We start from the raw sequence: 16142 nt of genomic DNA, 5'->3' as shown, positions 1-16142 counted from the left end.
AAAATAACTCTTTATGATCCTCCAGGCTTCTCAGAGGAGAGTCGAACACACAGTCCTCCATTACCACTACACCCAGTGGCCAGACATGGGCGTCCCAGAATACACTCTGCCTGTCCTGTCCTTCATCAGAGCGTCCTCTCAGGCACGGACACAGGAGATGGGACCCGTACTGGTACACTGCAGGTAAACTGTGTGTGTGTGTGTGTGTGTGTGTGTGTGTGTGTGTGTGTGTGTGTGTGTGTGTGTGTGTGTGTGTGTGTGTGTGTGTGTGTGTGTGTGTGTGGTGTGTGGGTGTGTGTGTGTGAGAGACAGATTTTTTTTTTTAATATTGAAGACAACAAAAGAGCTACTATTCCATACACACCATACACTGAGTCTGTGTGTTTGACATGTGATGCGTGTCACAGCGCCGGTGTCGGAAGGACAGGAACTTACATAGTGATCGACAGCATGCTGCAGCAGATCCACGATCAGGGTACGGTGAACGTTCTTGGTTTCCTAAAACATGTCCGGACACAGAGGAACTTCCTGGTTCAGACGGAGGTGAGCGAACTGACACAAAAACACACACACACACACTTAGTGGTGTCCATCCAGTCAGTCCTTATTGGTAACAAACTGTCTCTTCGTTTGCCGTTTTGTTGCTCTCCTGCAGGAGCAGTACGTCTTCATCCATGACACTCTGGTGGAGGCCATCTTGAGCCGAGGCACCTTGGTGACCTCTGACCTCCTCCACACTTATGTGTCTGACCTCCTGACCCCTGGAGCGTCAGGCAGGACACGCATGGACAAGCAGTTCAAGGTACAGCACGTTGCCTTTTTTTACACCACGTTAAAGATTTTTGTGCTCTGATTCGGCCTTTACATCTTAGACATTTAGCTGACACTTTGAATGTTGCGAAGGTAACCGGTTCCTTTTGTTGTTTCAGCTGATCAGTCAGCGTCAGGCGAAGCATGCAGACTACAGCACCGCCCTGAGAGACGGCAACGCTGAGAGGAACAGAGCCAGAGCCCTGATGCCTGGTAAGCACGGCTGCTTTGGTAACCCACAATCATGTTATCAAAAATGGCTCATGATCACAGTCTTGACTCAGTGGTAGATTGACGTGCAAGACATATGAGCAGTGATGTAATTAGTTAGCCTACTTGTGTGTGAAAACAGGCTCATGACTTGTGTGTTTTGTACAGTGGAAAGATCAAGAGTGTGTCTGACGGCTTCAGAGACAAACTCCACAGGGTACATCAATGCTTCCTATGTCATGGTAAGACAGCCTGGAATTATCTGCTGCTTACCAAGTTATTAAAGGACACGTTAGCTGTTTTTAAGACATCAAAAAAAACATTTGCTAATGGTTTAATGCTGCTCGTGTTTTCACAGGACATCACCAGAGTAAGGAGTTCATAGTGAGCCAGACTCCTCTGAGCAGCACAGTGGCAGATTTCTGGAGAATGATCTGGGAACACAGCACACACACTGTTGTCCGTCTGCCAGATGCACACAGTCAGGTATAACACACACACACACACACACACACACACACACACACACACACACACACACACACACACACACACACACACACTCTGCACAGTAATTATAAAATCCCAATTTATAAAACACACTCTTACATGTTTTCCTGTTTATGTCAGAGTGAAGCAGCAGAGTGTTGTGTTTACTGGCCCACTAAAGACCAGCCAATGAGCTTCGAGGGTTTCACCGTGTCATATTCGGGGGAGGAGCATGTGTGTCTGTCCAATGAAGAGAGACTTATGGTGCAGGACTTTACTTTGAACTCACCACAGGTAACACACACACACACACACACACACACACTTTTAATGAATGTAATTCTTGTCATTCTTATATTAGTTCTCTCATTTTGTCTATTCTTACTGGTCTCTTCTTACCATAAATTTTATATTTTGTTTATCACCGACTTTCCGTTAATTGTCTAATCTTTGTTGTCTAAGTACTTTGAGTTGCATCCTTTGTATGACAAGTGCTCTATAAATAAAGTTTATATAATTATAATTATTATTATATTGTATATATACCTTTAAATGGCATCATTTGAGTCACCTGTGTTGTCTCTCTGACCTGCTTCTGTGTAGAACAATTATGTACTGGAGGTGCGTCAGTTCAGCGCCCCCTGCTGGCCCAACCCAGATAGTCCCATCAGGAACAGTTTCGATCTGGTCAGCACAGTCAGAGAGCACAGCCGACACTCAGACTGTCCTACAGTTGTACACGACCCGTGAGTACAGCACACACACAATCACTTACTCTTCTGACATGATGGTTCATTCTTTGCAAGGTTAAATATCTGTGTGTGTGTGTGTGTGTGTGTGTGTGTGTGTGTGTGTGTGTGTGTGTGTGTTTAGGTTGGGAGGTGCTACATCAGGGCTGTTCTGTGCCCTCACCACTCTGTCCAGTCAGCTAGAGGAGGAGGGAGCAGTGGATGTTTACCAGGTGGCACGGATGACCAACCTCATGAGGCCTGGGGTTTTTAATGATATAGTAAGTGCAAACACACACACACACACACACACACACACACACACACACACACACACACACACACACATAATACTCTTAAAGATTTTATTTATCTCTGTCACCATTTTATGAACTTTGGAACAACACTGAAATGAGCAACTTCACCTCAGCCATTAATCAGTTAGCTCCTTTAACCCTCTATGGTAAACAGTATGATGCCAGTCTGTAAAAAAGAGGAAAAAAGTTTGTAATGTTTTGAGAGAGAGAGAGAGAGAGAGAGAGAGAGAGAGAGGAAAAAATAGACTAAATAAACAGGATTTAAATACATTTTCAAAAAATGTTTTTCCGCGTATCTTAATGCAACACTGTACCATAATGGTAAGAAAAAAGGGGTTATTTTAATAAATGAAATAAAATACCCCTGGAAAATATGCAAGAAACCTTCAAGTTTAAAATGCAATTTGAAATTGAAAAACATTAAAAATGAACTATTTTCACAAGTTTGTTTGTCTGAATGTTACCCTAAGACAACATTGTTCCACGGTGAAACTTTGAAAAAATGTCAGTATATTTCTTCCAACCCTACATAAACAAGTTTTCCATTTAGGATGCTTTGTTTGAGTTTAAAGGGCCAAAAATAGGTGTTTTACCTAGAGGCAATATAATACCATAGAGAGGTAATAAACTTCTAAGAATTTTTAAAAAGGAGCCGGTAAGGAGGTTTATTTAATGTAATAAAATATGTTTCAGTCTTGAAGCTGTGTTTTGTCGCCACAGGAGCAGTACCAGTATCTGTACCGAGCTGTGCTGAGTCTGGTGAGCAGCCAGGAAGACCAGAGAGCCCTGCAGAGTCCCGAAACCAACGGATCTGTACCACTGGGACAGACCAACATCGCAGAGAGCCTGGAGTCACTCATGTAGACACACACACACACACACACATACACAAAAAAATGCATTATACAAGCACACATACACCAGTAGAGACTGAGCGCTGCTGTGGCTGAGGTTTGGCCTGACATGAGGTGAGAGGATGAACACCATCATTTCTGTGTCTGTGGTTCATAGCTGCGTCCACTGAGCATGAGACAGGGCCGTAAAAATGATTATGTTTCCCTATCATAGTGTGAGTGTTTGCATGCACAGCAGACTGAATCTATCAGACACAGAGTTTGTTTCTGACGGTGACCCTTATGTCAGTTCAAATGGTCAACTGCTCATCATGTGACTCATCCTTTGAAAAGCACAGTTCACCCCAAAATCAAGACTATGTACATTTCCATACTGATTTTAGGGGTGAACTGTCCCAAATAAAAAAGAAAATGTACCTTTCTAATAAGGTACAATTTATAAAGGACTTACTTTTAATCAATTAATTGTGTTAATAATGGTTAATAAATAGTTTACCAATGCTTTATGATCAGTTTTAAGTCTTTAAATTAATGTTTGTGTTGCCAGTTTGTGAAAAGGGCTCTAGATGATAAGGACCAAAATCCATTTAGTATAATTCTAAGTACATTCTTGATAGCTTATTAGAAAGTGAAAACCTAATGAGCAATTATGAATGAATGACCAAGATTTTTTATAAGATTTTACCAAATAGAAAGATGAACACCACTCATTGGATTTTTTGGCAACCCAATAACTGATCTATAAAGCATTATTACATCATTTATTAACTGTTATTATTCAGAAGTCATTTACAACAGGTTTATTATGAGAAAGTGGTACCAAAAAAAGCTTCACTGCCTTTCCAACATAATCTTCAAACGTTCCAGCTGTGTGTCCGTTGCTGGTCAGCATGGAGCCCGAAGCTGCAGAGCTCCAACAAAAACCTTTTGAGAGGTTTCAAAAACATAAATGAATCTTAAATAAATAAAAATGAACAAAAGAAAAAAAAAATCAAAAGCTATTTGTACCTAAAATTAAGTCACAGTATTTCATTGGAAATATTTTTTTCTTATTGATGACAAGAGTCAGCTATTTTTTTCCAATAACAGACCTACTTTAAATTCATAACTGTAGTCTGTTTAAATACTTTTAAAAAAAATTTATATCTTTGATTAGTGATCTTTTTGCCTTTTCTTAATGACTCTTTCGTCTAAAAGACAGAAATAAATGAATTAGAATAGTTTAAAAAGCAAAACAAAAATATAGACCGCATACAACTGAAAATGGAACAAAAAGCATGACTTCAGTGTTTAAAAAAAAAATGCCATTCTCCTAAACCTTTGTTTGCCTGCGTTTTATGCACTGCACATTAATCAGCAGATTTTTGGGGCTCAAACCACCACACATCCTTATTTAGAGAAATATTTAAAATAACCAAAATCTCTAAAGGCCTCACTAGTGACACTAAACTGACTGCTGGTATTTACTGCTGTTGAATTCCTCTGCTCATGTCTCGTTGCCACTGGCTCCACGGTCTCTGGTACCCCGTGCCTTTTGTAATTCATGTTCTTGTACTTTAAACCTGTTTTGATACAACCTTGTGACTAATATGCCAAAATAATGATCTGTGATTTTTTTTTTTCTATTTTCTTAAAGTCTTGTTGCGCTTGTTACTTTTGTATGTCAAAGTCAGACAGGAGATAAAGTGTCGTCAGATGTTTCGCAAAAGATGGAATCTGGGACTTAAAGTGATATTCTACGCAAAATATGCCTTTTCAAACATAGAAAAGTCCTGGCAGCTTGACTGTAAGCTGTTTAAAGTTGCAGCTTGACTTAAATTTTGTCAGTTAAAAGAAAACTTAACCCCCCAAATGACCATTTGTATCAGTTACCACCCTGTGTTATATAGAATTTGTGAAGATTTTTTGTTTCCTTTCATACAAATTAATATATAAATGATAATTTGGGGGGGTGAAGTATTCCTTTAATAAAGGATTCCAATAGTTTGACAAGTTTTGATAATGGGTACAAAATATCAAAACATCTGTAGTCACGGCAGCAAACGAGTAATCTATCATTATGATCAGCTAGAGTAAAATCAGTATAACATTCAGCTGAGACAGTTGCCATATTTCTGCTGACATTAAAAAAGAAACTAAACAGTGGATAGAAAAACAGCTGAACTTAGTTATGAGGACTTTTTTTCTGTTAGAGACTAAAATTGAAATTCAGAAGCAGAGCGCCGTGACTTGCTCTGCATCCCTGTGCCACACTTGCTATGACTGTTTTCATTTTGAGGGGGTCCAAATGTTTCTGTTACGTTTAACGTGATCGATCGACCTCTAACTCACTTTCAGTGTCGCAGCTTCTATCTTTGCCTGTTTAGCGTCCTCTCCGTACCATTTGTTTAGCCCTGGGGATGCAAAATGGCACACACACCATAGCGGCTACTCAAACTGATCCAGTGATTTCTCTAACTGTAATATGTCTGAACTCTTTGTGTAAATACCCCCGAATACATCAGAAGGCCAAATTACTGTATGTTTATACTGTACCTCTATATATTTTCTATTTTACTATACAAAAAAAAGTGATTTTCTAGTCATTTACACATATACGATATAACTGTGTGGATTCTATTTGATAATTCTAGCCTGGAAATATTGATCATGTTTATAGTTTTAATGGAATGTTATCTCTTTTTATTATCTTTATGATTAAAGTAGCAGCTTAATGTCTATACCTTTATCTCCAGCCATGAACTGGCGCAGTATGTATATAGCAACCGGATAAAGCGAAGATGTTTCAACCCTTGTTTATGATTTTTAACTTGTTTCTTTTTCTGGGAGGGGGAAAAAAATAAAACGTTCTTGTTTAGACCCAAAACTCATCCCTTAAATTTTCTCAAACGCATAAAGACACAGAACAAATGTGGTTATAGATTTATCATGCTTTTATTCATATTATCATACATTGTATTGCATTGTCTCCCCTGATCAACCTGTACATGACATGATAGTAAAGTTAAATAATCAATGCACCATGAAGGGTTAACAAAGATTAAGTCCAAACCAAAAAATATATATTTCTATATAATCATATTAATATTTGCAATGACACATTATACTGTAGCAGTCACATAAGATAAAGTGTATATAGTGCATTAAGAATAAACCTCGTTATGCAGTGACAATAGCGTGCTAGGAGTATTTCAATTTTTTTTTAAAAACTATTTCTGTTAAAAAAAATATCAAGCATTTAAACCCCAAGCAGATCCCCATCCTGTCTCACACATCTGGGCTCCCACATCTGTCTGTTTCCATTAGATGCTCATCGTGTTTGCAGTGGTTGTGTTTACATGCATCAGTACTTGAGATAATATCACATTACAGAAGCTGAGGTTTTATTTAGGGTAAGATTTTAACTCTATCTCTTGTGTATTTTGCTAACAGATGTTTTGATTAGTCACGCATCTGGTTTAAAGGGGTCTGAACATTTTTTTTTTTTTTTTAACAGAACAGATCGCTAGAAGACAGCCAAGACTCATTTTTAAGCAGGGGTCCAATTCCTATTTCCACCCTCGAAGACGCTTGGAATCATTGCATGATAAGTACATTTGAAGGGCTCTTTGACAGGGGTTTTTGAGTCCTTTCTTACAACGGTCCTCATGTTTCAAACTCAAACTACATTAAGCGATCACTAAGCAAACACTTCTCTAGACCTCCATCATCTGAGCCAAAATTGTTTCTGATTGTGAACTGAACGTCAAAATTGCTCCAAGGTGCATGTAAACAAGTTAGTCCACAATATCCCAATTAAAAAGACAACACCTCTTTTTTTAATGATGATTTTGTATTACTGGTTAATGGCAGTGAGTTCACTGATTCAATAACTGCCGATCTTTGAGTACTGCACTTTGCACAACTTGGTGCACTTTTGTCCCGCGTCTTTTATCACATCTGTCTCTTCCTGTCCTTCTCATCACAAAATGTATTGAATTTTCTCAGTGTGCACACTACCTGCATTACAGAGGCTGGAAATTGTTTTTAGATTTTTTCCTATTTTGACAAAAAGTAAAGCCATCCAAATAAGATAAACCTTAAAGGAGTGGGGCCAAACAGCTATGGTTCTTCTTGCTTATCTTTTAAGTGATTTTATGAGGGAACATATGGAAGTGTAATGCATTCAGTCTGCTATGTTTTCCTGAATGAACACAATTATTGTCATTGAATTATGAGAAAAGTTTACAAGGAACAAATTCTGCTCTTCAGTTAATATCTTCTATCTATCTATCAGTTAAATTCTTTTTTTTTCCTGACACCATTTTCATAATTCTGAGATAATTATCTTGTTTGTTAAAAAAAAAAAAAAGCTTTTTTTCCTGAAATGAATACATTAATCTTTGATAGCAACAAAACAAGCACAAAAAATAATCTGTTTCAATATTTGTAAAAGCCATCTTTCTCAAGTTCTTGAGTGAGGTTCAAACAAGCTTCAGCTGAATTAATATTTCTTTGATTATACACTGACATATTGTACTTTGATAAAAACACATCTAAGAAATCATATTATGGCACATGCAAATATTAGAATGAAAGGACACTTAAGCAGTTTAGATGATGACTGACGAATCAATCAGTCAATCAATAATGGCATTTTTTTTTGTAACATAACATCACATAAAAGCAACAAAATAAATAAAAGCCAAGGGAATGATGCTATCACTAGTATCTATACTACAATAAGCTCAATAGAACCACAGCATAAATTCAATAAGTTCAATGCATTTTTCTTTCTTGAGCAACTGTTGGGGAAACTCAACATTTTTTCAAAACAAAAGCCTCACGGTGTATTTATTTATGTTTAGAAAATAGTGAGGCTTCTTACTAAAAAAATGGGTAAAAAATGTCATAAAGGGGAAAAAATAGACTTAGCGCCTCTCTCTCTCTCTTTTTAGGAGAAGCCAGTTAAACCCCGGGACTAAATATTGCGTGATAAATTACACAAAAAGCAAAGTTAAAATATGTAGTTTTGTGCAATACACTGTGCAAATGCAAGTAATACAGGCAAGAAAATACTTCATATATTTCTTTGTATATAATATATAATTTTGGGAAAATAGCTACATTCTCTACTTAAACTAAAATGCTACAGCACCACAACTTCCACCTGTTTTCAAGCACATGATGAGAAACTGAAAATAAGCAGAATCTCTGTTTTTTTTAAAGGTACTGTCACAATCCTGTAAAATCACTCGTGGAGCTGCACTCCAGTCATCGGTTGACCTGCTTTGTAATTTCATTTGGAATGAAATATATCTGGAGGGAGACGCTATGGTGCTCTTTAGCATTAATGTAATGTTTTTATAACTTGATATAGTAACTATAAACAGATCACGTTTTACACCACTTTAAATTGTTACATTTAGCACCTTTTAAAAGCAAGAGAAAAGGAAGTGACATTTATGGAGAGCAGCTTGATGCTCTTTTCACTGTGACGAGATCTGTGAGAAGACTGAATTAAAGCCTTACTTTGGAGATCAAGGCAAGTCTGTTGTTAACAAAATATAATATTGAAGCATTACATAAGGTTATGCATAGATCTCCTTTCCTTGTCACCTCTGAATGTGTGTGTGTGTGTGTGTGTGTGTGTGTGTGTGTGTGTGTGTGTGTGTTCTCCAACAGGCTGTGCCAGTCGCTCTCTTCCTGTCTGCAGCCTTAATTTCCCTGACAACCCTGTAGGACACAGAAGAGAAATTAGACAACAGTATAAAACACTGGATTAAGCAGTGAGTGTGTGTGTGAGTGTGTGTGTGTGTGAGTGTGTGTGTGAGTGTGTGTGTGTGTGTGTGTGTGTGTGTGTGTGTGTGTGTCCTCACAGAGTTGGTTCGTTTGCGTTTCCAGCAGTCTGGGTTGAGTCTTTTCTGTTCGTCTGCGAGGGCTTTGGCCTGCAAAGTGAAAGCCCGCCGCTCCTCACTTCGCATTTTCTTCCACCGCTCCCCGAGGAGGACGCTGATCGCTCTGTAACACACACACACACACACACACACACACACACATTACCTTACACAACAAACACTGAAAACACACCACAGCTTTACAACACACATGCAGAATCAAGGCGCATCTACCTGTTGTCTTTGCCTGGGTACATCTGTGTGTACTCCACCCTGAACTTCTTGGCAAACAGCATGAAGGCGTTCATTGGCCGCTTGCACTTATTGGGCGTTGCGTTATTGCTTCCTGCTGCGCCGGTTTGCTGGTTTTTGGTTGGCTTTTGACGAGGAGAGTGGGAGTAACCGGGACTGTGGGCGTCTGCTGGTTTCAAGCACATCCACACTTGACAGGTTTGTTTGATTTCTTTGCCTGGGCGTTTCTGTACAGCAAATTTTTGTATTTTGTAAACTGCTCGTCTTAGTGAGATTTGAAGTACAGTACCTTGTAATGTGTCTCTGTCTGGAGAAATGGCATCCCCGCTCGACTGTGAGACACGCCGCCTTCTGGCCATACTGCTCAACACGTAAACAGCAGACGAGTCCAGAGGAGTGAAATCATAACTGAGGAGGACACGTGTATGAGCGCGGGTGTTTCACACATGCTAATAAATCTCAATTTATTAGTAGTTTTAGGTTTCGAAAAGATGCTTATTTTACCTCCTGAATGTGTCAAAGACCAGCGAGTCGTCGGTGTGTTTGGCATCTCTGTGTCCTGGAGGAAGGCACACATCTCCCACCTCCATTTCATAGCACGGTATCCCATAATGCACCACGGTCAAGCTTGGGTGAAATGACGACCACCCTAACAGAATGCAAGACATGAGTGTAAAGAAGCTGGTACAATGTTGTTTTTAAAAACTTTAGTGTTTTCTCATCATCACTCTTACCTTTGTTTTTTACATAGAAGGGATGATCAAGTTGGCAGCGGGCGGTCATGAGGGCATGTCCAAATGCCCCGGGGTCAAAGGTCAGCTGTAGGACAGTCTGACCAGACAGTACAATCTCTGAATGCTGCACAAGCTGCAGACCCTCAGAGCCATAACTCTGCAAAACATCAAGCATTGTTTATTTTGGATTCTTCAACAAAAATTATCCAAATTGTTGCTGATGCTATTGTTAGCGTTATGCTATTATTGCTATGTTCTCTTCAAAGCCAGTCTCCAGTGACAAAAACGGTAGTTTTACTTTGCTGAACACCAGCTGCCGATCTACTCCTGCCCCAGTCTGTGGTTTGTTTGTGCTATTTTGTGACTTTGGTGAATCTAAATTTACCCTTTAAAGCGCCAAAAGTCACGCAATGACACAGATGAGCTGACTGATGGAGGCAGTAGCAAACAGCAGCATGTTTCATGTTCAGCAAGGTAAAATGACTGTTTTCACTTTGCGTTCTGTTACCCGTTTAAATGGGCTGTCTGTTTGGAACTGGAAAAATGAGACTTGGATTAAACTGCATGAGTTGTGTGAGTTTGTATACAAATGTTTCGATACTGTTTTGCTGTTGTTAAAAGTGGACCCCTATGACTTCAGTTCATCAAGAATTTATTCTGTTTTTGGATTCTTCGTTTACAGTTGAGGCATACTAGAAAAACAAAGTTTTCTTCACAAATTTAACATAACACAGGGGGAGTATTTGATGTACAAATGACCATTCAGGGGTGAAGTATTTCTTTAACACTGAATTCAGTCCAGACACACTGCACTGAGATGGAGACTAAATCTAAAAGCACACTGTGAACTCAGAGGTCTGATACTCTGAGTTCAGTCACAAGCTTCTTGGATTATGTACCTTCAGAGACCTGAATTGTTCCTCGTCACCAGAGTCTTCCTCAGCGGAGTCCATGTCCTCGACATCCTGCCACTCCACATTAGAGCCGCTGTGGAAACGCAGATGGGTGCCTGATGACAGAGAACAGCTGCTCTTAGATGCATACAGTAGCCTCAAATAAGCCTCCTCCCAGCAGAGAAAGAAGGTGAAGACCTGGTGTGAGGTGGCACCAGATATACATGTGAAAGTGTCTGTGTACCTTTGAGAAAGCAGTGCCAGGCAGTGGGTGGACAGGAGAAGCTCCAGCCCATGTCTTCATCATCGGACAGAGAGGATCTGGTTGACACAGCGGAGCCACACTCACTGCTCTTCTGTGGAGGTGAGTCGAAGTCCGTTTTGGTGAGTAAAACATGCCGATACGTACCTTCTTGATTTGTTCTAAAGACATTGTGTTATTAAAGAAGAAGCGGGTGAATGTAAGCTGTACCCTGCTGCGCCGACGCTCCCTGCCATGACCTCTGGGGGGTGACGATGAGCTGCTGGAGAGAGGGGGAGGAGGCCGAGCGTAGGAATGTAGATTACTGCTGGTGCTGGAGAGGCAGGCCGAGGAGGAGCTGAAAATGACACAGGCTCGTGAGTGAATGGAGGCTGTAAGTGCTAGGCATCCATTGCCAACAACACACACAATCTGAGACATGCAGTAACTTATGTGGTGATAGACAACACGTAGGGCTTGTACAATGCGGTCATTTCCTCAGTGTTATCTCAGTATTGGTTGTGCACATTCATGTTTCAGTACAAAGCACCTGCTGTTGGGAGAGTCCTGCAGCAGTGGGCTCTGAGGTCCAGTGGCGATGTGAGCCAGCTGCGTCAGCCAGTGCGTGTCAGGAGGCTGCGTGTGTGCATGTCGCTCATGGTGTGACACACCCACGTCCACCTGGTAGACAGGTGGCACTGTTGGCTCCGCCTCCTCCTGAACCTCCTGCAGGTCTGGGAGGTCGTCTAGGTGGAGAAAACAAACACTTGGTGAGAAGTTTGGTTTAGAAAGTTAGAGTAAAACTTGAAAAAAATGTAAGCGATTCATCCATCCTTTTAGTTAAGTCTGTACCGTATTCCATGTAGCTGTCACTGGTGGGGAAGCCAGGTGAGGAGGGCAGGCGTTCCTCAAAGCAGAGCAGGTCATGTGATTGGTCTCCATCAGCATCCATCATAACTACTGAAGGTAAGACCAGACAAACATAAGATCGAAGTGTAGGAAGCACATATGACTACTACAGGGCGTATATGCTTTACATATTATACTGCATTTTTGTATTTGTTGATAGATTAACATGGCCCTTAGAATAACTATTATCATTAAATATTATGTTTGATTTGCCGTGTAGAACCACAGCGTTTTACAGTTTGGGCAATAATACTAAACAATGAGAGTAAACAATGGTTAATTTACTCAAAGTGCTGCTCTGAGTATATTTTAAACATATTTTGATACTTTTGTACTTTTAATAAAACTTTGAATGCTGGACTTTTAAAACAGCATTTCTACACCGTTATATAGCTTCTTTTAATTATGCAGAATATCTCATTAATGCATCCATTATTGACAATAAAGCACCTTTCTAAAATTCAACATAAATCAAATACAGTGTTTTCTAAATCTGCTCCCAAGATATTATTAGTCCATTCGTCTTATTATTGATATGTTCATATCATTATTATAAATTCATCATCTATTAATAATTATTGGTGTATAATAAAATAAAAAACAGCTTTTGCAATTTCAGAGATTAGCATGGCAGTTTGTTGATAGATAAAATGAAAGATCAGTTAAATTATGTAAAATTTATTCTGTTGCTCTGGAGAAACTTTCCAAAGTTTGACCAAAACAAAAAAAACAAACACTGATTCACTGGAGAATTTCGGCTCAGTGATCATACAGTACAGATGCAGGTTAACTCTGCAGTCCACTGCTCTGTAGTTACCTGTGTGTTCACCCTGAGGCTCAGAATGCCGCACGCTCTGATGTTTGGGGTCGTTGGACAGTACAGCCGGGGTCACCACCTCCCATACCATGATGTCCACTGAAACACACACACATTGAAGTTTTGTTTAATCTGTGGCCAGCATGTCTCACTTTTATTAGAAAAATATATTTTTAATGTATATTGTCAAATGACAGCTTATAGGGTATTTACGAAAGTAGAAAGTATGGGCTAAGGGACCGTTTGGTATTTATCAGAGGATGGGGGTGGCTGTTGTGCGACTTTGTATGTTTTGTTTTGTTTTTACCCTCCCTGAAGCTGAAAATATTTTTCCTTGAGCCTCTCTGATTGACTTGGGGAAAATGCATGACTCTTCCTTCAACTTAAATTAGGTATAATTTTTTTTGTTTTTTTTTTTAAAATTGCCCTTTGATGTTTGGAAGTAAAAATCCTGGAATAAAAAAAAAAAAAACTCAGTTTTTCACTCTTGTCGTGCATACTGGTTTGTTAATGCCAACATTTATTTATTTATGTATTTTATAAATTTTAAATGAGATTTGTAGCATAAAGTATTAGTTTTTTTTAATTAAATGTCACTATTTTAAGCTCAGATGTTTCTTTCTGGCAGAAGCTGTTGAAAATGCAACATCAATTTCAGTTTTTACAGTTTCTGGCTATAAAAAACATTGACCACTTTTAAAGAAAACATGCCTAGCAGGTGTGGAAGACATGTTTTCATTAGAAATCTGCAGTAAAATATCTACAAAATACAGCCATTTTCAGTTATAGGCCCCTCCCCTGAGAAAACAAAACAAAACCAAAACCACAAGTCAGTTACCAGTGCTTAGGAAGTTGTTTGACATGTCTCCCCTTCTTTGCATCATCCCTTCCCCTCTCATAAATACACACAAAACAAACCGTCCTTAAGATTAACTTTACATCAGTATTAGCATTAGCAATTTGCCTGAATCCCCCACCCCCCAAACACACACACACACACACACAGACAGTGAAACCCAACCCTTCAGGGAGCTGTAATGTATAGGCTATAAATGGTAGGGTTGACATAAGGAGAGCCAGGGTGACGCAGGGTAAAACTGGGCTGATTATCTAATGATACATCTGAGTTCAGACACATTCTCAGAGCTCCAGCATGTTTACAGTTCACTGTCTATATAACTATATACAATACGTTGAAATATTACGTTTCTAGCACGTAGAGCTGATAAGAGAGTGTTTCATCTTATCTATTTCACAATAATTTCGTCATGTGACTCCCTCTTGTTTATAAACTTTGCGATCCTGCACGCATGCGCATATAAAGCCCATTCATTCAATACAGAGAAAGGCAGCGATAATACATTTGAAGTAAGCAGTTGAAAATAAATAAAAAGCACGACACAAGCCACACAAAACACACTGGCTGTTGTGAAATTAACGGCTGCTATTAAATGTTAACGGCGTCAACGTTTTTACACGACGGAAAACTTCAGACGAAACAGCGTTATTTGTTGTCACGAAACCAAAGTGCCGTTGAAATACTTAAGTTGCGTCGACGAAAACGAGATAAAAGCAACACCGTTTGTATATTAACGGACCCATTGACGACATTAATGAGATTCAGAGTGTGAAAATATTATAAAACACAAAAAATGGACGAGCCATTCCATTGCGCAAAGGCAGATACAACAAAACAACTAACGTCAACAATGAAGCTTCACGGAGAGAGAAGCGAAACTGCATTTAAGGCCAAAAATAAACGGTGTCAGTTTCACGTCACTACTCGTCTGCCGAGTACACGGCGAGATAATTCAATTGGTGTCATTACTTCTCAAATTCAACGCTTTAAAAACCTTAAATGATTTCAATGAACTTTCCTTAACTCACCAAAACAGTCGCCTTGTACGGGAAAGGGGGCTGGTATAAACACCTTGTCTCCGGCGATCCTATTGGCCAGAGCTGATGTCAATCTTCAGCTTCTCTCAACCTGATTGGTCAGGTCAGTGCTGCCTTGTTTCCTTCGTTATTATCGCCACAACATTGGGTGGGTTTATGATAAAACATGGCTGGGCCCAAAGTACAACAAATGACAACTCAAAAGCATGTTAGCTGCTGTTTAATAAGCATAGATTTTGACAGTTTAATCAATTGACGGAGACAACATGATTGTAGCTATTATCTCCTTATTTCACAAAATGGAGATAGATTATGTAATAAGACTAAAGAATTGAAATGTTTATAGCATTCACATTTTAGCCTAAAACAGTAGTAGTACAGTCATACAATAACAATTAGGTTTAAAAGCATGGAAAAATATAAATGCACCAAATAGCCTTAAGCAGAATTGCTATACGACCAGTGAAACTAGTACAACAGGTAGTTTTGGTCAGTAACCTGGTCACTGACAATGGCCTTCTCATGTGTTTCAGACACGTTTGTATCCCTTGTATAAACCTTAGTGCCCTAAGTACACGTTTTAGTATAATTATATGTGTTTCACTGCTGTAAGCAGGAGAGGGTAAAGCTATAATCAGAGGCATCCTCTCATTTAGTTGGAGGCGAAGCAGCAAAAAACTGTACTCAGGTAAAAAGTTACTTTATAATAACAAGTGCTCAAGAAATCCAAGTTGAGTAACTGCTAAAAAATAAGTACAAATAAAATGTTATTGAGCATTTCTGGTTGAAAAAGAGATGGTCCAAAGTTTCTCTCCCCAACGAAGACACCCTTGGTTCATATGTGAGAGCTTCAGGTGTCATCAGTCAATTGAAACAGGGTTTTTGCTGATCCTTAAAAATTCTTAAATGGCATTGCATGTACTAATCTATAAATAAGGCCTTAGCATTGGTATTAAAATGTCTTAAATCAGTCTTATAAAAGTCTTAAAAATGCAAAGACATTGGAAGTAGGTTTATTATAAAGACCTTGTATATTTAAAAAAAAAAAAAAAAAGAATTTACAGCATTTAATATCACACAGATTAGGATAGAGGAGCCGACAACCAATCAAGTGAA

The 16142-nt window shown here is 39.1% G+C and overlaps 2 protein-coding genes across 4 annotated transcripts in view; one reads left to right on the top strand and one right to left on the bottom strand.

Annotated features, from left to right (window-relative positions):
• ptprz1b (protein tyrosine phosphatase receptor type Z1b) overlaps positions 1-3783 on the top strand; it is a 77842-nt gene extending 74059 nt beyond the window's left edge. The window contains exons 23-32 of the mRNA XM_042511658.1: positions 26-183; positions 408-543; positions 656-802; positions 930-1023; positions 1189-1261; positions 1377-1506; positions 1651-1803; positions 2113-2255; positions 2383-2518; positions 3275-3783. Of these exons, the coding sequence (XP_042367592.1) occupies positions 26-183; positions 408-543; positions 656-802; positions 930-1023; positions 1189-1261; positions 1377-1506; positions 1651-1803; positions 2113-2255; positions 2383-2518; positions 3275-3418 (1314 nt within the window). The 3' untranslated portion in view covers positions 3419-3783. The remainder of the gene's footprint in view (positions 1-25; positions 184-407; positions 544-655; positions 803-929; positions 1024-1188; positions 1262-1376; positions 1507-1650; positions 1804-2112; positions 2256-2382; positions 2519-3274) is intronic.
• A 2541-nt stretch (positions 3784-6324) lies between these two features.
• Positions 6325-14943, bottom strand: LOC121961526 (HMG box-containing protein 1-like). Of its 3 annotated transcripts, none has more exons than XM_042511550.1 (13): positions 14833-14943; positions 13131-13229; positions 12257-12361; positions 11955-12150; positions 11636-11762; positions 11408-11519; positions 11170-11279; positions 10271-10427; positions 10041-10185; positions 9826-9944; positions 9519-9705; positions 9267-9408; positions 6325-9123 (listed from the first exon to the last, which is right to left on the bottom strand). In XM_042511550.1, exons 2-13 carry the CDS (start codon positions 13219-13221, stop codon positions 9106-9108), a joined length of 1509 nt encoding a protein of 502 aa, XP_042367484.1. In that variant the 5' UTR covers positions 13222-13229; positions 14833-14943; the 3' UTR covers positions 6325-9105. The 3 variants fall into 3 exon arrangements, with proteins under 3 accessions (XP_042367484.1, XP_042367481.1, XP_042367483.1); XM_042511547.1 differs by having other exon boundaries at positions 12257-12364; positions 14833-14941; XM_042511549.1 differs by having other exon boundaries at positions 9519-9702; positions 12257-12364; positions 14833-14938.
• Between the last annotated feature and the right edge of the window lie 1199 nt (positions 14944-16142).

The sequence above is a fragment of the Plectropomus leopardus genome, chromosome 22 (genome assembly GCF_008729295.1).
Source record: "Plectropomus leopardus isolate mb chromosome 22, YSFRI_Pleo_2.0, whole genome shotgun sequence".
NCBI lineage: Eukaryota > Metazoa > Chordata > Actinopteri > Perciformes > Serranidae > Plectropomus > Plectropomus leopardus.
The sequence above is the reverse complement of the archived record's forward strand: the minus strand, read 5'-3'. Positions and strand labels throughout refer to the sequence as shown.

Coding starts and splice junctions, on each gene's coding strand:
- LOC121961526 (XM_042511547.1), bottom strand. CDS start 13,221: ATGGTATGGGAGGTGGTGACCCCGGCTGTACTGTCCAACGACCCCAAA. Junction 12,365..13,130: donor GCCTCAGGGTGAACACACAG/GTAACTACAGAG, acceptor TCTTACCTTCAG/TAGTTATGATGGATGCTGAT. Junction 12,151..12,256: donor TGACAGCTACATGGAATACG/GTACAGACTTAA, acceptor TTCTCCACCTAG/ACGACCTCCCAGACCTGCAG.